The 15,767-nt window shown below is 35.6% G+C and overlaps 7 protein-coding genes across 8 annotated transcripts in view; all 7 read right to left on the reverse strand.

Annotated features, from left to right (window-relative positions):
* The window catches only part of Rhp (Rhophilin), a 29,956-nt gene extending 26,898 nt beyond the window's left edge, over positions 1 to 3,058 (reverse strand). Inside the window, exon 1 of the mRNA XM_008196913.3 lies at positions 2,815 to 3,058. Within this exon, the coding sequence (XP_008195135.1) occupies positions 2,815 to 2,877 (63 nt within the window). The 5' untranslated portion in view covers positions 2,878 to 3,058. The remainder of the gene's footprint in view (positions 1 to 2,814) is intronic.
* Positions 3,059 to 4,399: 1,341 nt separating this feature from the next.
* Positions 4,400 to 6,387, reverse strand: LOC103313498 (cystein proteinase inhibitor protein salarin). Its single transcript, XM_064355318.1, has 5 exons — positions 6,230 to 6,387; positions 5,953 to 6,072; positions 5,702 to 5,906; positions 4,721 to 4,785; positions 4,400 to 4,670 (listed from the first exon to the last, which is right to left on the reverse strand). Exons 2-5 carry the CDS (start codon positions 6,049 to 6,051, stop codon positions 4,482 to 4,484), a joined length of 558 nt encoding a protein of 185 aa, XP_064211388.1. The 5' UTR covers positions 6,052 to 6,072; positions 6,230 to 6,387; the 3' UTR covers positions 4,400 to 4,481.
* A 334-nt stretch (positions 6,388 to 6,721) lies between these two features.
* Positions 6,722 to 8,110, reverse strand: LOC660368 (cathepsin L precursor). The gene is made up of 3 exons (XM_966605.3): positions 7,833 to 8,110; positions 7,425 to 7,781; positions 6,722 to 7,338 (listed from the first exon to the last, which is right to left on the reverse strand). The coding sequence occupies exons 1-3, from the start codon at positions 7,923 to 7,925 to the stop codon at positions 6,775 to 6,777; spliced, it is 1,014 nt and encodes a 337-aa protein (XP_971698.1). The 5' UTR covers positions 7,926 to 8,110; the 3' UTR covers positions 6,722 to 6,774.
* Positions 8,111 to 8,916: 806 nt separating this feature from the next.
* LOC660428 (cathepsin L precursor) lies at positions 8,917 to 11,105 on the reverse strand. Its single transcript, XM_015981263.2, has 3 exons — positions 11,006 to 11,105; positions 9,554 to 9,966; positions 8,917 to 9,509 (listed from the first exon to the last, which is right to left on the reverse strand). Exons 2-3 carry the CDS (start codon positions 9,962 to 9,964, stop codon positions 8,952 to 8,954), a joined length of 969 nt encoding a protein of 322 aa, XP_015836749.1. The 5' UTR covers positions 9,965 to 9,966; positions 11,006 to 11,105; the 3' UTR covers positions 8,917 to 8,951.
* On the reverse strand, positions 11,095 to 12,282 carry LOC107398158 (procathepsin L-like). 2 transcript variants are annotated; one of them, XM_015981262.2, is made up of 2 exons: positions 11,791 to 12,282; positions 11,095 to 11,747 (listed from the first exon to the last, which is right to left on the reverse strand). In XM_015981262.2, the coding sequence occupies exons 1-2, from the start codon at positions 12,280 to 12,282 to the stop codon at positions 11,190 to 11,192; spliced, it is 1,050 nt and encodes a 349-aa protein (XP_015836748.1). In that variant the 3' UTR covers positions 11,095 to 11,189. The 2 variants fall into 2 exon arrangements, with proteins under 2 accessions (XP_015836748.1, XP_064211369.1); XM_064355299.1 differs by having other exon boundaries at positions 11,095 to 11,604; positions 11,657 to 12,282.
* LOC660491 (uncharacterized) lies at positions 12,270 to 13,163 on the reverse strand. The gene is made up of 2 exons (XM_064355300.1): positions 12,948 to 13,163; positions 12,270 to 12,900 (listed from the first exon to the last, which is right to left on the reverse strand). The coding sequence occupies exon 2, from the start codon at positions 12,787 to 12,789 to the stop codon at positions 12,421 to 12,423; it is 369 nt and encodes a 122-aa protein (XP_064211370.1). The 5' UTR covers positions 12,790 to 12,900; positions 12,948 to 13,163; the 3' UTR covers positions 12,270 to 12,420.
* A 165-nt stretch (positions 13,164 to 13,328) lies between these two features.
* LOC660551 (cathepsin L precursor) lies at positions 13,329 to 15,035 on the reverse strand. The gene is made up of 2 exons (XM_966774.5): positions 14,474 to 15,035; positions 13,329 to 14,424 (listed from the first exon to the last, which is right to left on the reverse strand). Exons 1-2 carry the CDS (start codon positions 14,906 to 14,908, stop codon positions 13,870 to 13,872), a joined length of 990 nt encoding a protein of 329 aa, XP_971867.1. The 5' UTR covers positions 14,909 to 15,035; the 3' UTR covers positions 13,329 to 13,869.
* Between the last annotated feature and the right edge of the window lie 732 nt (positions 15,036 to 15,767).

Here is a 15,767-nt window from a genome sequence, read left to right on the forward strand (position 1 = left end):
TTTATGCGTCATTGCGCCACGACGTAAATTCTCTTAGTTTCATTGTTTACAAATTTGAATCGTTTTGTCAAAATTGTCCAAAGTACGGTTACAACACGAATCTATAGACAATGCAGTGCCGTACAGTCATTATGCCCGACAATGGGCCATTGTCTCGTCTGGAAATTAAAATTTTATAGGCAAAATAGGAGTGTTTTTTTTTTGAACAAATCACTCGGAAGCCTTTCAGTCCACCTTGTCAGGGTTTCGCGAGAGGAAACTAATCGCCTTAATTACGTGTGTTGGCATTGGTAGGAACAAAAACGATGCCCACGGGGATAGTTTACATAACTATGTACGGACCAGCATCTGGTGATGGTAATAACACGGATGATGCATCTCCTGCATTAATAAACAATTATCTGTTGGATTTGGCATTTGCATAAATGAGATGTGGAATTTTTGCGCTGTTTGTGGGCAAGGAAATGGCGTTTTAAAAGGGACGTGTTGGACGGCTTTGTCTGAGGAGTACGGCACAAGTGAGTGCATCTACCTGCAGTCCTGACGTGGATATTGATCACGGTGCAGTGGTGAATCATGGAATATTGAACGGTTTCGAGGGGACAAGGATTTTTGGTCTAAATCCTGGTTTTCATCAAAATCATAAATAAACCACAGGAGAAATCAAAGTACAAAATTGAAAAAATTATTTTGGCGAAATTGTTGCAAACATCTGGAAACATCAATGAAAGGCGAGGAAAAAAACACAAAACTTAAAAAATTCTATTAAGTAGTTGTTAAAAAAACTTCGATCTTGAAGTGTAGCAAAAAATCTTGTGAGGCATACTGGTGTGGCAATACATTCCTTGTATATTTGTTTCTTTGAAATTTACTGAATCAGTTTGCTAAATAAACTCATAAAGATCAGGAACATGATTAAATTATTATATGTACTTTACGTATTTTAATTAAGTACACAAAAGCAAGAATTATCTTTTAATTTAAAATGTACCTTGATAGTTAAAAAAATATTGCTTAAGTTCCACCAAACCATGATTAATATATTCTAGATTTCAAGGCGATATCTCGTAGAAAATCGGTTTTCAAACACCAATTCCAATCAGACTCGAATTTTATCGAACAAATTCGTTTAAAATCGGACATTTTTCTGGATTTTTTCATTTTTTTCTTGTAGTTTTTAAGTTATCAATAAAGTTATGTTCCCTATTTTTGGGTTTGCTAGCAATTTTTGGAAAAACTATTCGTAGAAGAACAATCTTTTTTACATCAGATAGATGACTAAAATAAAATTAAAAGATAATCTCAAAAAAAATCGGAAAAATAAAACATTTGTCAGTCGAACTGGTTGACGTTCTCTTGTACTTTTAGGGCTTCTATAGCCTTCTAAAAACATAGGGCATAAAATATTTTTGGAGCGAGTTTGAAAAAAAAACCGTTTATTTTTCTTGTTTTTTGAAGTCATGTGAGAAGTGGAAGTTCTTTAGATTTTTTTATTTTCTCAATTACAACAAAACTATTCGAAAAAATGTAGATTTTGATGTAAGTCAAAAAATTACATAATTATGTCAAGAATGACAATACTTCTGAGTTCTGAGGATTTAAACACGTTTTTAGACTAAAAATCAGAAGTTTTTTCCTGTTTTCATTAAACTAGATCCAAGAAACCACCAAATTTGGTCGGAATTGACCAAAAATTTACTTTTTCAAAGTGTTTATGTGTTTATTCAGCAAAAACTCAATTATTGCGCTCAATTTCGTGAAAAGTAAGCCAATAAACCACAGAATTTTGTCAAAAAAAGTCATAGAAAAGTGCAAAAAACTTTTTTTCTGTTTTTTTTTGGTTTTTTGAAGGTACATGGAATAATTTTAGACAGCTTTTTTTAAAAATTCAAATGTTCAAAGGTATAATTCGTAAAATAAACAGTTTGAATTCACCTGAATAAACCGTTTTCCTCTAAAACTTGTTTGAACTTTTTTAATGAAAAACTAAACTATTTGATAGACACTTCAAGGGCATTGCGATGTTTTTTGATCCTTGTCTAACAGAAAAAAATCACCTTTCTGTTGCTATTGTTACCCGCGAAATGCACAAGTATTTATTTTTTTAATAATTAATGTATTCATAAGTTTGTAATCAGTCATTTAAATGTAAATTTAGAATAATGGTCGTGTTTGTAAGGAGTGGTGACATTAATATTTTAGCCATGCAAAATCTGCATGTAGGCGTAAAATTTAACATCCGTCAATCACGTAATTAAAATTTCATGTATAGATATTTTTCTAATAAATATTAATTATACTTTTAACGAATGACTAACATCTAATCCTTTACAAGCGTAAGAAATCGTCATTCTTTTTGAACAAACATACCAACAACATTAATAAGAGTTCTATCGAGCGTGAAGTGCGAGAAAATCATTACTTTAACGAAGGTTATTAAAAGACGTATTCTTGAATGTATACCAAGTGATTGGGTCATGCAAAAATCAGCCTGACATAGTGAACTTATTATTTTACCCAACCTTAATAACAGCACCACTTTCACTGGCCGCTAAAAATTCGTAGAGATCGGTTCTTATATAATTTTTATTGTCCGGTGGGACAAACATTTTCAGCAGGATGCTATCTGTGTCAAATGCACCGGAGCATCAGCACGGAAGCGCTCTCATTATGCGGACAGAGGATCATTCGACTATAAACCAATGGTGCTTTTTAGCTTTTCCATTAAATGTTTGATACATTTAACCCAATAATGTGTACAAGTGTTCCACTTAAATATCGCCTTGGGGCATTTCTAAAGCGATTAGAACTCACTCGTACGAAGGGCTTCTTCGGCAAGTCGCTGAAGTCCTCTATTCGCAAATCACTCTCGCACATCTTCACATTGTTTCCCTTCTCACTTTTTTCCTGCACTGTCACTGTGAAGAAGATGAATCTGCGACCTAGTTCGAAAAGCGGCGCGGAAATATCAGAAGCGTGTCCGTAGAGGTGAACAACGTGAACGACAATGCTTGTTCATCCCCCACCTAAGGCTAGAGGTGAGTGCGCACGAAGGATAAACAATACACTACAATGTCGCAATCACCTACCTACCTATATTGCACCTACTATACCCACAACAATCGGAAAACATGTGCTGTTGTTGGACGATTAAAATCTTAAACTTCTGGACATGTGCGGGGAAAATTGTGAGTTGATTTGAATTTTTAATAAAGATGGGGGCGTTTTATTCATGTACCAACCCTTCATGTCTTTTCTTTACACAAACTATTGCATTTTCCTCATATAACAATATTGGAAACTAATTGAAAAAATAAATACACCTCTGGATACATAAATTAAATACGCAAACCTTGAGTCGCAAAATAAAAGACTTAATCTAAAATGGAGCATTTTTTCGTTAAAAACATTTTTTTTGTTATAAAAATGGTTTTTTGGTGTTCTTGGACCAGGTGTTAATTAAATACAATCTTATGACAATGTTTCGATTTTACTAGGTTATCGTTTTCAATCCTATAATTTGTTTTTAGTAACTTATTATAACAAATTATAGACGTGAAGATGATTTAATAATAAAATCGAAACGTTGGCACAAAACTGTATTTAATTAACACCTGGTAAAAGAACACCAAAGAACTTTTTTATTCATAAACTACTCTCAAAATGGACGGCCGTAATTAATAATAAAATTTTGCCATTTTCAAGTTTTCTTTGCTTAACTTTTAGTATAGACTTCAGCTGTTCTCAGCAATTTTGAAGGAATTAATAGGGTCAAGTTTTTCAAAACCAATTATTTTTTATTTAATTTTTACTTTTATTTATTCTACAATTTGGCGACGTATTTACATTTTTAGCCGAAATTTATTAAAATTAGAAGTTTCTGGCTCAAAGTAAAGTTATTTTTTGGAATTTTTCCAAAAAATAACTGAAGTGGTGATTAAAAAATAATCCAATTCTCTGGAAAGCAGTAAAGTTTTGGCCCAATACCACCTAATTTTTTTCGTGTTTTTTACCTTGTGTACTTTAATAATTAGAGTAAAATTCTAATAAATCTACAGCAGGATAATTTTTAAGCTTTGAAGTTATGAGGAATAAACATATATTTTATAAGTTTTTGTAGTTGGGATTACGAATTTATTTGTGGATTTACTACTCAAAAAAGGCAGTTTTACAACAGTAAATAATGTTGCTTGAGGAATTTTGACTTATTTCTACGAGTAAAAATCACGAGGGAGAAAAACGTGTAAAAGAGTGATTACGTTTTCTTTCGACTTAATAACAATAATAACATGATTGCGCCACCAAAGAGCAAACACAATTGTATGGCGTATAAATAAATAAATAGCTATTTCTTGAGTAATCGTGGAAGACTTGTTCGTGGGGAAATAATAAGATGAACTTTACTTTATGATTGGAGAAGATATTTACTGTTACAGCACAAAATTTAGTTACAAAATTATTTTTTAACATTGGGATACACTTTATTTGCTGTGTCTACATGGCATTTCTTCCTTGGAGTAATCAGCAAATTGGTTAATTCCCATCTTGTAATTAACCAATCCATCTTCGTATTTTTCGTTGTGACTCTCTACCATCTGCAAATTTGCAACGAAGAGACTTTTCCTGTAACTTTCCTCTTCAGCATCGGTGTAGTTTTTGCGATATTTTGCCTAAAAAATTTACAATATCTTAACTGTGTTAGTTTATAGACGAAAGTTACTTTAAATTCATTCCATTTCTCTTCAATAAACTCTTCAGTTAATTCCGCTGACATTGTGGCTCGAACTGAAAAATAATTGGATTATGATACAAATAAAGTGAAATTATTTTTCTCATAAATGTTTTGTATTCTTTATTTATTCCAATTTTTTATGTAGGAGAATATTTCTCTAGAAATTTTATTTTATACGCAAATAATGAAATTGATCGTGTGATTTCTCAGCAACCAGAAATACAGACTCGTGTTATTTTAGTTGCTTATTGGAGATTAATACTAATTTTAAATATTTTTTTCTTCTGACGGAAAAGGCAGGGTCCTTATTTTTTTATCTTAAATAAATAAACTAAACATGTTATGTATGAAGTAGAAATGTAAGTTATCGTAAACCAGTGTCTGATAAATTATTTTCATTTATCAAAAATCTAAAATAGTATTTGAAAATCTACACTGAATGAGAATTCTCGTAATTAATTTCAATAAATAAGAATTATCTGATTTTGTGATAGCTAACATGATTTCAATTTGGCACACCTGTCTGACAAATAAGTGTACCTAATCTATTTTTGGTTTATCTATTTTTACAAGTGTTTAATTTGGTTTAAAGTTTCGTAAATTAGCATTTTTATGGTAAATGCATCGTGCAAAATGTTTAATTGGTGAAGGAAGACTTTAAAAAGCTGTGCCTTGATTAATTGGTGCCTTGGAAGTATTTGATTTTCTTACATGTTCACACCTTGCGTCCTTCAGGAAAACTGATTCCTGCTGGAACGCATCTTGGAGATAAATTCTATATTTAAAACATTCCCACGCACTAGCTTTGCATGAATTTACGACTTTTCTGTACGACTGGTTGTATAAACAAGTGGAAATATTCTTATCACCAATCGATAAATAAACAACACACTTGTACTTGTTGGCAATCGCTTTATTTAGTAATCATTTCCATTGTAACAAATACATAAGATAAAACGTGTTCGGTTTAATTCTTAGGGCGCAGAACTCCATGTGTGTACGGCCTCATTTCCTCAGGAGTCAAGTCAGAAAACTGATTAACACCCATTGTATAAGTGACTTGTCCTTGCTCATACTTTTTATTGTGCTCTTCAATCTTCTCTAGATTCTTGGCAAATAGCTGCTTTCTAAAGTTTTCTTCATTTGCGTCAGCGTACGTTTTCCCATATTTAGTCTACAAACGCAGTAAGGACATTGACACAATTTGTATGAATACTTACTTTAAATTCGTTGAATTTCTGCGTAACTTCGGCGTCTGTGAGCGCGCAGTTAGCGGAGTAGGCGGACATTGCGACGATAAACAGCAAGAGTAGCTTCATGGTTATGTGGGAGTGCTAAAACTGAAACTAGAAACTGTAGATAACAATATCTAAAAAATATCAAAGTTCTAGCAGATGTTACACGTAAAAAAACACTTGAATCATAAATGATACGTAGAATAGATGACACACTTTATTTAATCTTAGATCTGTTGGATTTCTCTTTTTGGGGACTCACCTGTTAGGTGTTAACGCGGAATAACCAGTGATGACCAAGGCCAGTAATTGTTCGTTTATATAGTTTTGCTCCGATGATTATTAAGTGAAATTATCTAATAAACACGTTAAATAATATTTTTCTAGTGACGATTTGCAAATATTACACGGAACTTTTAAGTCATCGCAGATTTCAATAGCACACCTAAATGTGCTTAACATAATGGAACAAGCTAATCCATTGAATGTGTGTACTTTTTTTGTTTAATTGAAAGCTTTCTGTTTGCAGATTTGTAAAAAATACACAAATATGGAAATTTTGCTTTGACGGAAACGTTTTGTTGTTTTTTGCCAAGTGGAAATAATGGGTTCTAAAAATAAAATTTAACTTTGTAATTTAAAATAATAAACGAAAATTGTCAGTATTTTACAATTTTATCATTATTAAAGTTTTGATGAACATTTTGATGCTTTGTAGACTTTTTCTTTTTCAAACATGTAAATAAAACGCCTGTTTAGTTTTTATTTTATTTAATAAAAGTTTAACACAATATATCGATGTATCATTTACGCCAAGACTGGATAACTAGCCTTGCTGGCAATCCCGCAGTGATTGCCCTTATTCCTGGCGATTTTGAAATACCCATGTTCGCCCCAACCGTCGCCCCATGAATTCTTCACCAACCAGTAATCCTGCCCATTCTCATTCCCATACCCAACGATGAGTACAGCATGGGTGAATTTATTGGTAGCACAGTTGGGATTATAATAAACCCCACCGCTGTAAGACCCGAAATCACCTTCAGCGTCGAAAGCTACACTAACAGGGCCTTTGCTGGACACCATATCGGCCAACATATTCTCATCAGGCCCGGTCAGATAAGCATATCCTTTGAGCTTAGCTGCGACTTTGTCCGACATGAAGTGACAACTTTCGTCAACTCCCTTATAAGGATACGAGCTTTCGGAGTCAATTCCCCCAGTCTGGGCGATGTAGGTGAAGGCGTCCGTCATCCAGCCGCCCCCGCAGCCGTCGGCGGCGGTGTCGCAGTCCACCAGCTGCTGCTCGCTGACGGAGATGTCGGTGTTGGCGCCTTTGGCGATCTTGACTTGCGATTCAATGGCGCCAGTCTGTGAATAAACCAAAATGAACTCTCTGTCGTCTGAATGTGCTGAAATCTTGCACGCTTACGTAAAGTGTATGTTACACTACTCACACTTGAGAAGGCCCAGCAGGAGCCACAACCTCCCTGGTTTTTGACTCCTGTGACCATTCCTTTGTCCCTCCAGTCGAAACTAGCTGGGTATTGCACACTGTGGTTCAGACCCAGGTCAGCTCGGGACTTGATTTCAACGAGGGGTTTGGGCACGACCGCTGGCTCGATCAGACCATGGGTGTATGGTCGCATTTCTTCGGGGGTCATGTCGGTGAACATGTTGATGCCCATGGTGTAGGTCTCCAAGCCTTTGTTGAACCGCTCATTGTGCGCCTCAATGCGCTCGAGCTTCTTCTGGAAGATTTGCTTACGGAAGGCCTCTTCCTTGGCATTAAGATAGGATTTTTCGTGCGTTTTCTGAAGTAATAAATGAGTGGTAATTTGCACAATTTTTAATGTTGTACTTACTTTGAAACTTTCCCATTTTTCTTCGACGAAATCTTTGGACAGCGAAGCTGAGGTGCCGTAAATGGCAAGGGCGAGAATTATGAACACTTTCATTGTGGCTCGTTTTTTGAGTTTTGGTTGTACAGACTCGACTTTTATATTGTTAAAATAAATCAGAGTGGGGTTGGAACGTCAATTGGTCAAGTTTTCAAGAGCTGGCATTATTTCGGAGATAAGATCATTGAGATTGTTTCCAGATTTTACGCACTTCACCTATTAATAGCTTCTAGGTATTAGTGACTAACTAGTTACAATACAAAACATAAATCTATTGATTGGTTATTTAGTATTGTTTTGGTAAAGTACGCTTGTATTATCTATCTTTGTGTTAGGTGCAGGATGTACTGTTTCTTAATCTTTTTTTTATTCTTGTTGCTATATCGATTTTGTTTATTTTTGATTTTGATCAGAGGCGAGACACTTTTCGATTAGATAAAATTTCACTTGGTTTTGCAAAATAATTGATAAATTAAATTAGTACACAAGGATCAATGGAAGGACTTTTTTAATTAGAGGTAACGGACCTTTTCTTTGTCAATTCTTTTCTAAATCTTTCATTACGGGCTTGAACCTTTTCAATTTTTTTCCGAAAATGTTCTAAATTAAAATACGTACTTAAAAGTTGGATTTTGTTTTTGAAAATTGTTGATATATATTTATACTTGACTTGTACAAATCTCTGTCGTTGATAGTTTTTGTGTACGTTTCTTAATTTTTTCTATATTTTTCTTTGACTTTTTGTAGTTTTCTGAAAATTTTCTTCGTTCATATTCATATAGTGCATGTTGTTTTTTCTTAAATTTTTCTCACTCACTCTCTAGTGAGATTAAAGCGTCAGATGTGTGTAGCACGACTAGCAAGGGTATAAGTACCCTCATTTTTGCCACTTGGTTGAATAAATTTTGGCTTTACATTAATCTGCATGTTATTATTTACAAAACGCTAGAAACGTACGCAAGTTTTTTGTAACTTCTTCAAGTGCCAAGGATTCGGCTGAACTTTTGCCAGTTGGGCAAAAATGTAGAATGTAGAAAAATAGGCCATAGAAAGTTTGAAAATTTTATTTAGCACAAACAACCTTTAATCAAAAATAGGATAAGTGATTCTGTTGGTAATCCCACAGTGGTTGTTCCGATTCCTGGCTATTTTAACGTACCCATCCAAGCCCCACTGTGGTCCGTAGGAATTTTTCACTAACCAAAAATCCTCTCCGTTTTCCGTCCCATACCCAACAAGGACAGCAACATGGGTCTTCATCCTTGTGCAAGTCTTGTTATAAAACACTCCGCCACTGTAACTCTTGAACTGTTTACCACGACCATCAAACGACACAGTTACTGGTCCAACATTGGCCACAATCCATTGCAAGTCTTCCTCGCTGATTGCAGTCAAATAAGCGTATTTTCTAAACGTAATTTTCGGTTTGTCTGCTCGGAAACGGCAAGTTCCAGGTGCACTTTGGTAACGGTAGTCCTGGTCGTAATTAATTCCCTCACTTTTGACAATGTACTTGTAAGTTTCGTGGAGATAAACTCCCCTACAACTGCTAACTTCACGCACACAATCGACCAGCTGTTGCTCGCTTAGAATTACGAAAGACCCTCGGTGGATTCTGTACTGGGCTTCTGTGGCGCCTATCTGTTGAAACATTAAAAACTTCACTACAAGTGTTGGTAACTTACAATGGCAAAGGCCCAACAAGTGCCACATTTTCCTTGATGTTTCACCGGTGTTACAACTCCTCGGAGTCTCCAATCGACCATCTTTGGGAGGTTTTGTCTCGAACTGGTGCTCACATTTGGCAAAATCGTGATGGATGGTTTTGGTGCTTTTTCGGAGCAACAGGACATTTCTTCGTCGGTGTAGTCGCTCAAGTCATTGATGCGCAAATAATACGTTTCCAGTCCTTTCCTGTATCTTTCATTGTGATGTTTGATTTCTTGGAACGTTTTTTCAAAAATTGCTCTACGAAAGTTTTCTTCTTCCAAATTTGGGTAACGCCGCTCGTATTTTCTCTTGAAGTTTTCCCACTCTTTGTTAAGCGAGAAAGCGTCTGATGTGTGCAGCACAACAAGAAGTGTGAGTACCTTCATTTCTACGAATGAAGAAGAAGAAGAAGAAGAAGAATTTATTAATTAATAGGAAACCTAGTTACAATAGTTAAAAATAAATAAAAAATTACATTAGTGGATAAAAGTCACGCTTATTGCACATTTATCTTCACATAATCTTTGATTTTTGATTTAAATATAGATAGAGTACCTGCATTTCTAATATTGTTTGGTAACTTATTATATTCATTAATACCCTTAAAAAATAAAGATAACATTGTTTGTCGGTAATTTACACTTTGAACATTAATTTTGGAAGAATCCCTAGTCTGGTAATTGTGTACACTATTTCTGCAAATAAGATATTCACTGAAATACTCTGGTACTCCAAGCTTAATTATTTTATATACAAAAATCATGGTAGAATAATACAGTCGTTGCGTCAAAGAAAACCACATTAGGGCCGATAACATACATTTTATAGGTGTTAAGCGGTTACATCTTAAAATTATACGCATTCCTCTATTCTGAAGCTTTTGCAGTTGTACAACATGACTAGGCCGTAGCAGGTACATAAGTGTGGCACAATAATCAAAATGTGGTTGGACAATACAATTGTAAATTAAAATTCTTGTTTGCATTGACACATGCGTAGATATTCTTAAGAAAAAAAACAATTTCGTCCTAATTTTTTTACAAACATAATCGAGATGACTCTCAAAATCGAGCAAGCTATCTAGGTAAAATCCTAAATACTTACATTTATTAACAAACTCTACAGTTATGTTATATATGCTTAAATTAATGTTGGCAAAATCAATTTGGTTGTATTTATATTTAGTTGTAAAAATTATAGCTTTAGTTTTGGACACGTTTACTTTAAGTTTATTTGTGTTAAAATATTTTTCAAGTATTTCGAGAGCCTTGTTCATTTTTTGAATACATTTATCAAGATCAGTGTCATAGCATGCTACCAATGTGTCATCGGCAAACAAATTAACAAAATCACAATCACAATAGTTTACAATGTCATTAAGATAAATTAAAAATAAATTAAAAATAAAAGAGGGCCAAGAACGCTACCTTGTGGTACACCAAATTCACCAAATTGTGAACACAAACAAATGGTCTTATTTTTAAATGGTAGGTAAACAACAAAAAATCATTCCGGGTTTATTATACACCATCAAAAATTTATTACGCCATTGTAATCACAGAAAATAACTACCACTAGTACTATACTAGTTTTTATTATTATGACAAAAAGCTAATCAAAAATAGGATAAGTGACTTTCCTGGCAATCCCACAGTGGTTGTTTCGATTTCTGGCCATTTTCACATATCCATCAATACCCCACTGGGGACCCCATGAGTTTTTCACAATCCAGTAATCCTCTCCCTTTTCTGTACCATACCCGACAACAACAGCCACATGGGTCAAAGTCTTGGTACAGGTCCTGTTGTAATAAATCCCACCACTGTAACTCTTCAATTGACTCCCACGGGCATCAAACGACACAGTTGCAGGTCCAATCTTGGCCACAATCCACTGCAAGTCTTCCTCGCTGATTTCAGCCAAATAAGCGTACTTTTTAAACGTAACTGTTGGCTTATTTGGCTTGAACCTGCAAGACCCAGGGGCACTTTCATACCGGTAGTCCTGGTCGTAATTAATCCCGTTACTATTAATAATATATTCGTAAACTTCGTCAAGCCAAACCCCTTTACAAGTACCAACTTCTCGTACGCAATCTACCAGTTGTTGTTCGCTGAGAATTACAAAAGAGCCTCGCTGTTTTCTGTAATGGGCTTCCGTGGCGCCAAGCTTTTGAAACCTTAAAACTTGTCGAAATAATGTGTATACTTACAATTGCAAAGGCCCAACAACTGCCACACTTTCCTTGGCGTTTTACCGGTGTTACAACTCCTTGCAGTCTCCAGTCGACCATGTCGGGAAGATCGCTTTGTGGTCTGGCGCTCATATTTGGGAAAATTACAATGGAAGGGTTGGGAGGTTTTCGAGCAAGATCGTAGGGGCAACAGAACATTTCGTCCTCCATGTAGTCACTAAATTTGTTGATTTCTACAAAGTACTTTTCCAATCCTTTCCAGTATCGTGCATTATGGGATGTGACTTCTTGTAAGGTTTTTGTGAAAATTGATTTGCGAAAATTCTCTTCGTGCGCGTTTGGGTAGTTTTTTTCATATTTTCGTTTAAACTTTTCCCACTCGTTGTTTAATGACAGAGAATTAGATAAATACAAGACAGTCAGGAAGTGTATAAGTACCCACATTTTGTTACTTGCTACTTCAGAACTGACTTTAGCTGGGCAAAAAGTAATTTCGGTTTTATGACCCATCAAGATTTTATTATTATTACAACTACAAAAACCTAATTATTTATTTACAACGGGATAACTGGCGTAAGTTGCAATTCCACAATTGTTGTCCCGATTTCTGGCCATTCTGATGTAACCATCTTCTCCAAATACTCGGCTTCATTCGTTTCGCACAATCCAATAATCTTGCCCGTTTTCGGAACCGTAACCAATTACAGTAAGTGCATGATTGTAGGGTTCTGAGGCGTTCAACCAATTGTCATTAAAGTAAATTCCCTTACGGTACAAGATAAAGATAAGATCAGCTGTTACAATCACAGAAACGGGTCCAAGTGTCCCCACAACTGCCTTCAACTCTTCCTCATCACCTTCAGTAACAGTACCATATCCTTGGATACTGGCACCAATATTTTCCGGCTTGAAACGACACAGGGGTGGTTTCTGGTCGTAAGGGTATGATTCCAAAGTATCGATCCCTCCGCTGTTGACCATGTATTGGTAACAATCAACCAGAGCTGACCTTTTCATTTCTTGCTTGCACTGGAAATCGGAGTAGACGCAATCAATCAAGTTTTCCTGACTCAGAGTTTGGTTTTTTTGACCAAGGTGTATGCCAACGTGGCCTTCTAATGCCGCCACCTACATAAAAAATTGTAAAATGAAGCCAACAAGTCGGAAGTACCAACCACAGCAAAAGCCCAACACGACAAGCAATAGTTTTGGTCCACAATTGGTGTAATGACACCATAATCCCTCCAGTCGATACTTTCGGGGACTTTGGTTTTTGGTACAAATTTACTCTCTGTTCTGGTTTGTATCACCGTATTTATTTGAGATGATTTGGTTATTTCACCAAGTGAACGGTCAGCAAAGTGGTTCGCTTCAAGGGCTTCAAGGGCTTCAAGTCACAAAACCGTTCTCATATTTTTCATTGTGATTTTCAATCAGTTGGAGGTTGCTGAAAAAAATTGTTCGTCGGTGGTTCTCTTCCAATTTGGTGTCATAAGTTTTGTTGAATTTTTTCTAAAACTTTGTGGTGGGTTTTGAATTTTATTTATTCGACTCACTTTAAAGTTTTCCCATTTTTGGAAATCACTCGAATGGGCGCAGCTGAGCAATAAAGCGAAGCAAATACAAACTTTCATTGCCGAAATACAGTTTAATGAGTGCATAAACCTGTTGTCAACTGCTTCTTTTCGGATAAATTTATCTCAAGTGGTTTATCTCTTAAAGCACTTCGACCATGTCAAGTGACAGGATGTGATTTTGATTTTTTGAAAAATCATTGTAAGCCATAGAAAAGAATGATTCAGCTTTTTTGAAACCAAAAGTTAGTTTCAATAATTTAACTTGAATATGCATTAAAAAAATTTATTTCTTATTCTTAAACTAGTATATTTAAGTAGAATTAAGCCAAGGGTCCTACGCTCAAATAAAATTATTTACTGTGTTTTCAAAGTAATTTTAGACCTTTGCCCGAATGTCCTACGTTTAAATAAATTTATTCACTCTGTTTTAAAAGTTAAAAACTCTATTCTAATTTGTAATTTTATTTTTAATTGAGTTGAGCTATGTCTGGGTGAACCACACAGTTTTGGATAACACTAATTAGAAAACAGGATAGCTGGCCTTGCTGGCAATCCCGCAGTGGTTGTTCCGATTCCGGGCCATTTTGATGTACCCCCCGAGTCCCCAGTCCCTCCCCCAGGAGTTTTTCACCAACCAGTAATCCTGTCCATTTTCCCTCCCATACCCCACAATGACCACAGCATGGGTGAATTTATTCCTAGCACAGGAAGGATTATAGTACACTCCTCCACCATAACTGGCAAAGCGCCCACTTGCATCAATCGCTACAGACACCGGTCCTTGGGTGACCACCATGTGTTTTAACATTTCTTCGTTGGGTCCAGTGAGATAAGCGTACCCGCGAATTGTTACTTTTGGTTTAGATGCTTGGAAGCGACATGGACCAGCGCTGGCTTTGTAAGGGTAGTTTCGGTCGAGGTTTATTCCACCGTTTCGAGCAATGTACATGTAAGCATCAGTCATCCACCCACCTCTACACCCAAAAGCCTGGCGGACGCAGTCTACGAGTTGTTGCTCGCTGAGGGTGACCACAGAACCTCGGCGGATTTTGTAATGGGCTTCGAGGGCTCCATTCTGTTCAAGTCATTAGTTGGGACATTTTTTTGATAAAAATTATACTTACGGTGGAAAACGCCCAACAAGAGCCACAATTACGTTGGTTTTTTACCGGTGTTATCACTCCCCTGCTCCGCCAGTCGAAAGAACTTGGAAGTCCTGCCCGTGATAGTGATAGAGTGGCGTTTGGGGAAATTTTAATGATGGGTTCTGGTAGTTCGGATGGTAGTTGGAGCCCATGGGTGTATGAAAACAGCTCGTCGTCCGTGTAGTCACTAAATTTATTAATCCCCATTTCGTACGTTTCGAGTCCTTTTCTGTACCGTTCGTTGTGGTCTTCGATTTCTTGCAACTTTTTTTGGAAGAGTGATTTTCGGAAAAATTCCTCTTTCGAAAACAGGAAATTACGTCCATGTTTTTGCTTGAAGTTTTCCCACTTTTCGTTCAAGGAGGAGGCGTCTGATGTGTACAACACCAAGAGTAAAACTACGAGTGTTCTCATTTTTGATTTACTTTGATTCAAAAGTCGGGGTTTTGTTTTTATACTTTTTGGGAAACAATTAATTGTAAGATTTTAAGCCGGCGAACAAAAGGTGCGAAGTTGATCCAAAATTTTCTCCGAAATCGTAAACTCGTCTCCCAATATTTGAGAACATTTATATATTTATTTTGTTTTGAACCTAAATAAACAGTTAACGATAACTGTTATTGCTATACATTGTATGTGTGTTACTGGGAATTTAACTACAAAATAAATACGGGTTTTCCATATTTCGTAGTGTGTGTGGACGTCTACAAAATGAAGAAATAATTATTGAGACTTGCAATCTACGTTTATCGACGCAATTTTCTTGGTCAAAATTCTGAACAAAAATTACTAATTTTTTTTATGACATTCGGGTCAATATTAGGAAAAAGTTTAGGGACTTACCCGACTTTTCGCAAAAACCATATTTTTTTACCAAGGATAATGTGTGATTTAGACAACAATTTGCATATCACTACTGTTCAATATCGAGAAGTATTTGTGTTTAATCTGAATCTTTTAATCTTCATATCATGCGGATATTATTAGCTACAGATGGATATGATAATAATTAAAACCGAAAGTTTCTATTTTGCAAAAGCAGTAACAATGGCAGTAACATGGCTTTAATTTAATATGCACACATCAAAATAATGCAGAATGCGTATTTGCAGCGAGATACTTTCACAGAAAATGCAAAAATCTTAGAGAATTCGATAAAGGCAATTTTTCAACAAAGCATTTACTGAAAATATAATTACAAAAATTAGAAAAAAAACGACTTAAACAGTTTCAGTCGGTTTACAATTACAGTAGAAGGTCCTTTTGGTTTCAG

Source organism: Tribolium castaneum, chromosome 3 (assembly GCF_031307605.1).
Source record: "Tribolium castaneum strain GA2 chromosome 3, icTriCast1.1, whole genome shotgun sequence".
NCBI classification, from domain to species: Eukaryota; Metazoa; Arthropoda; class Insecta; order Coleoptera; family Tenebrionidae; genus Tribolium; species Tribolium castaneum.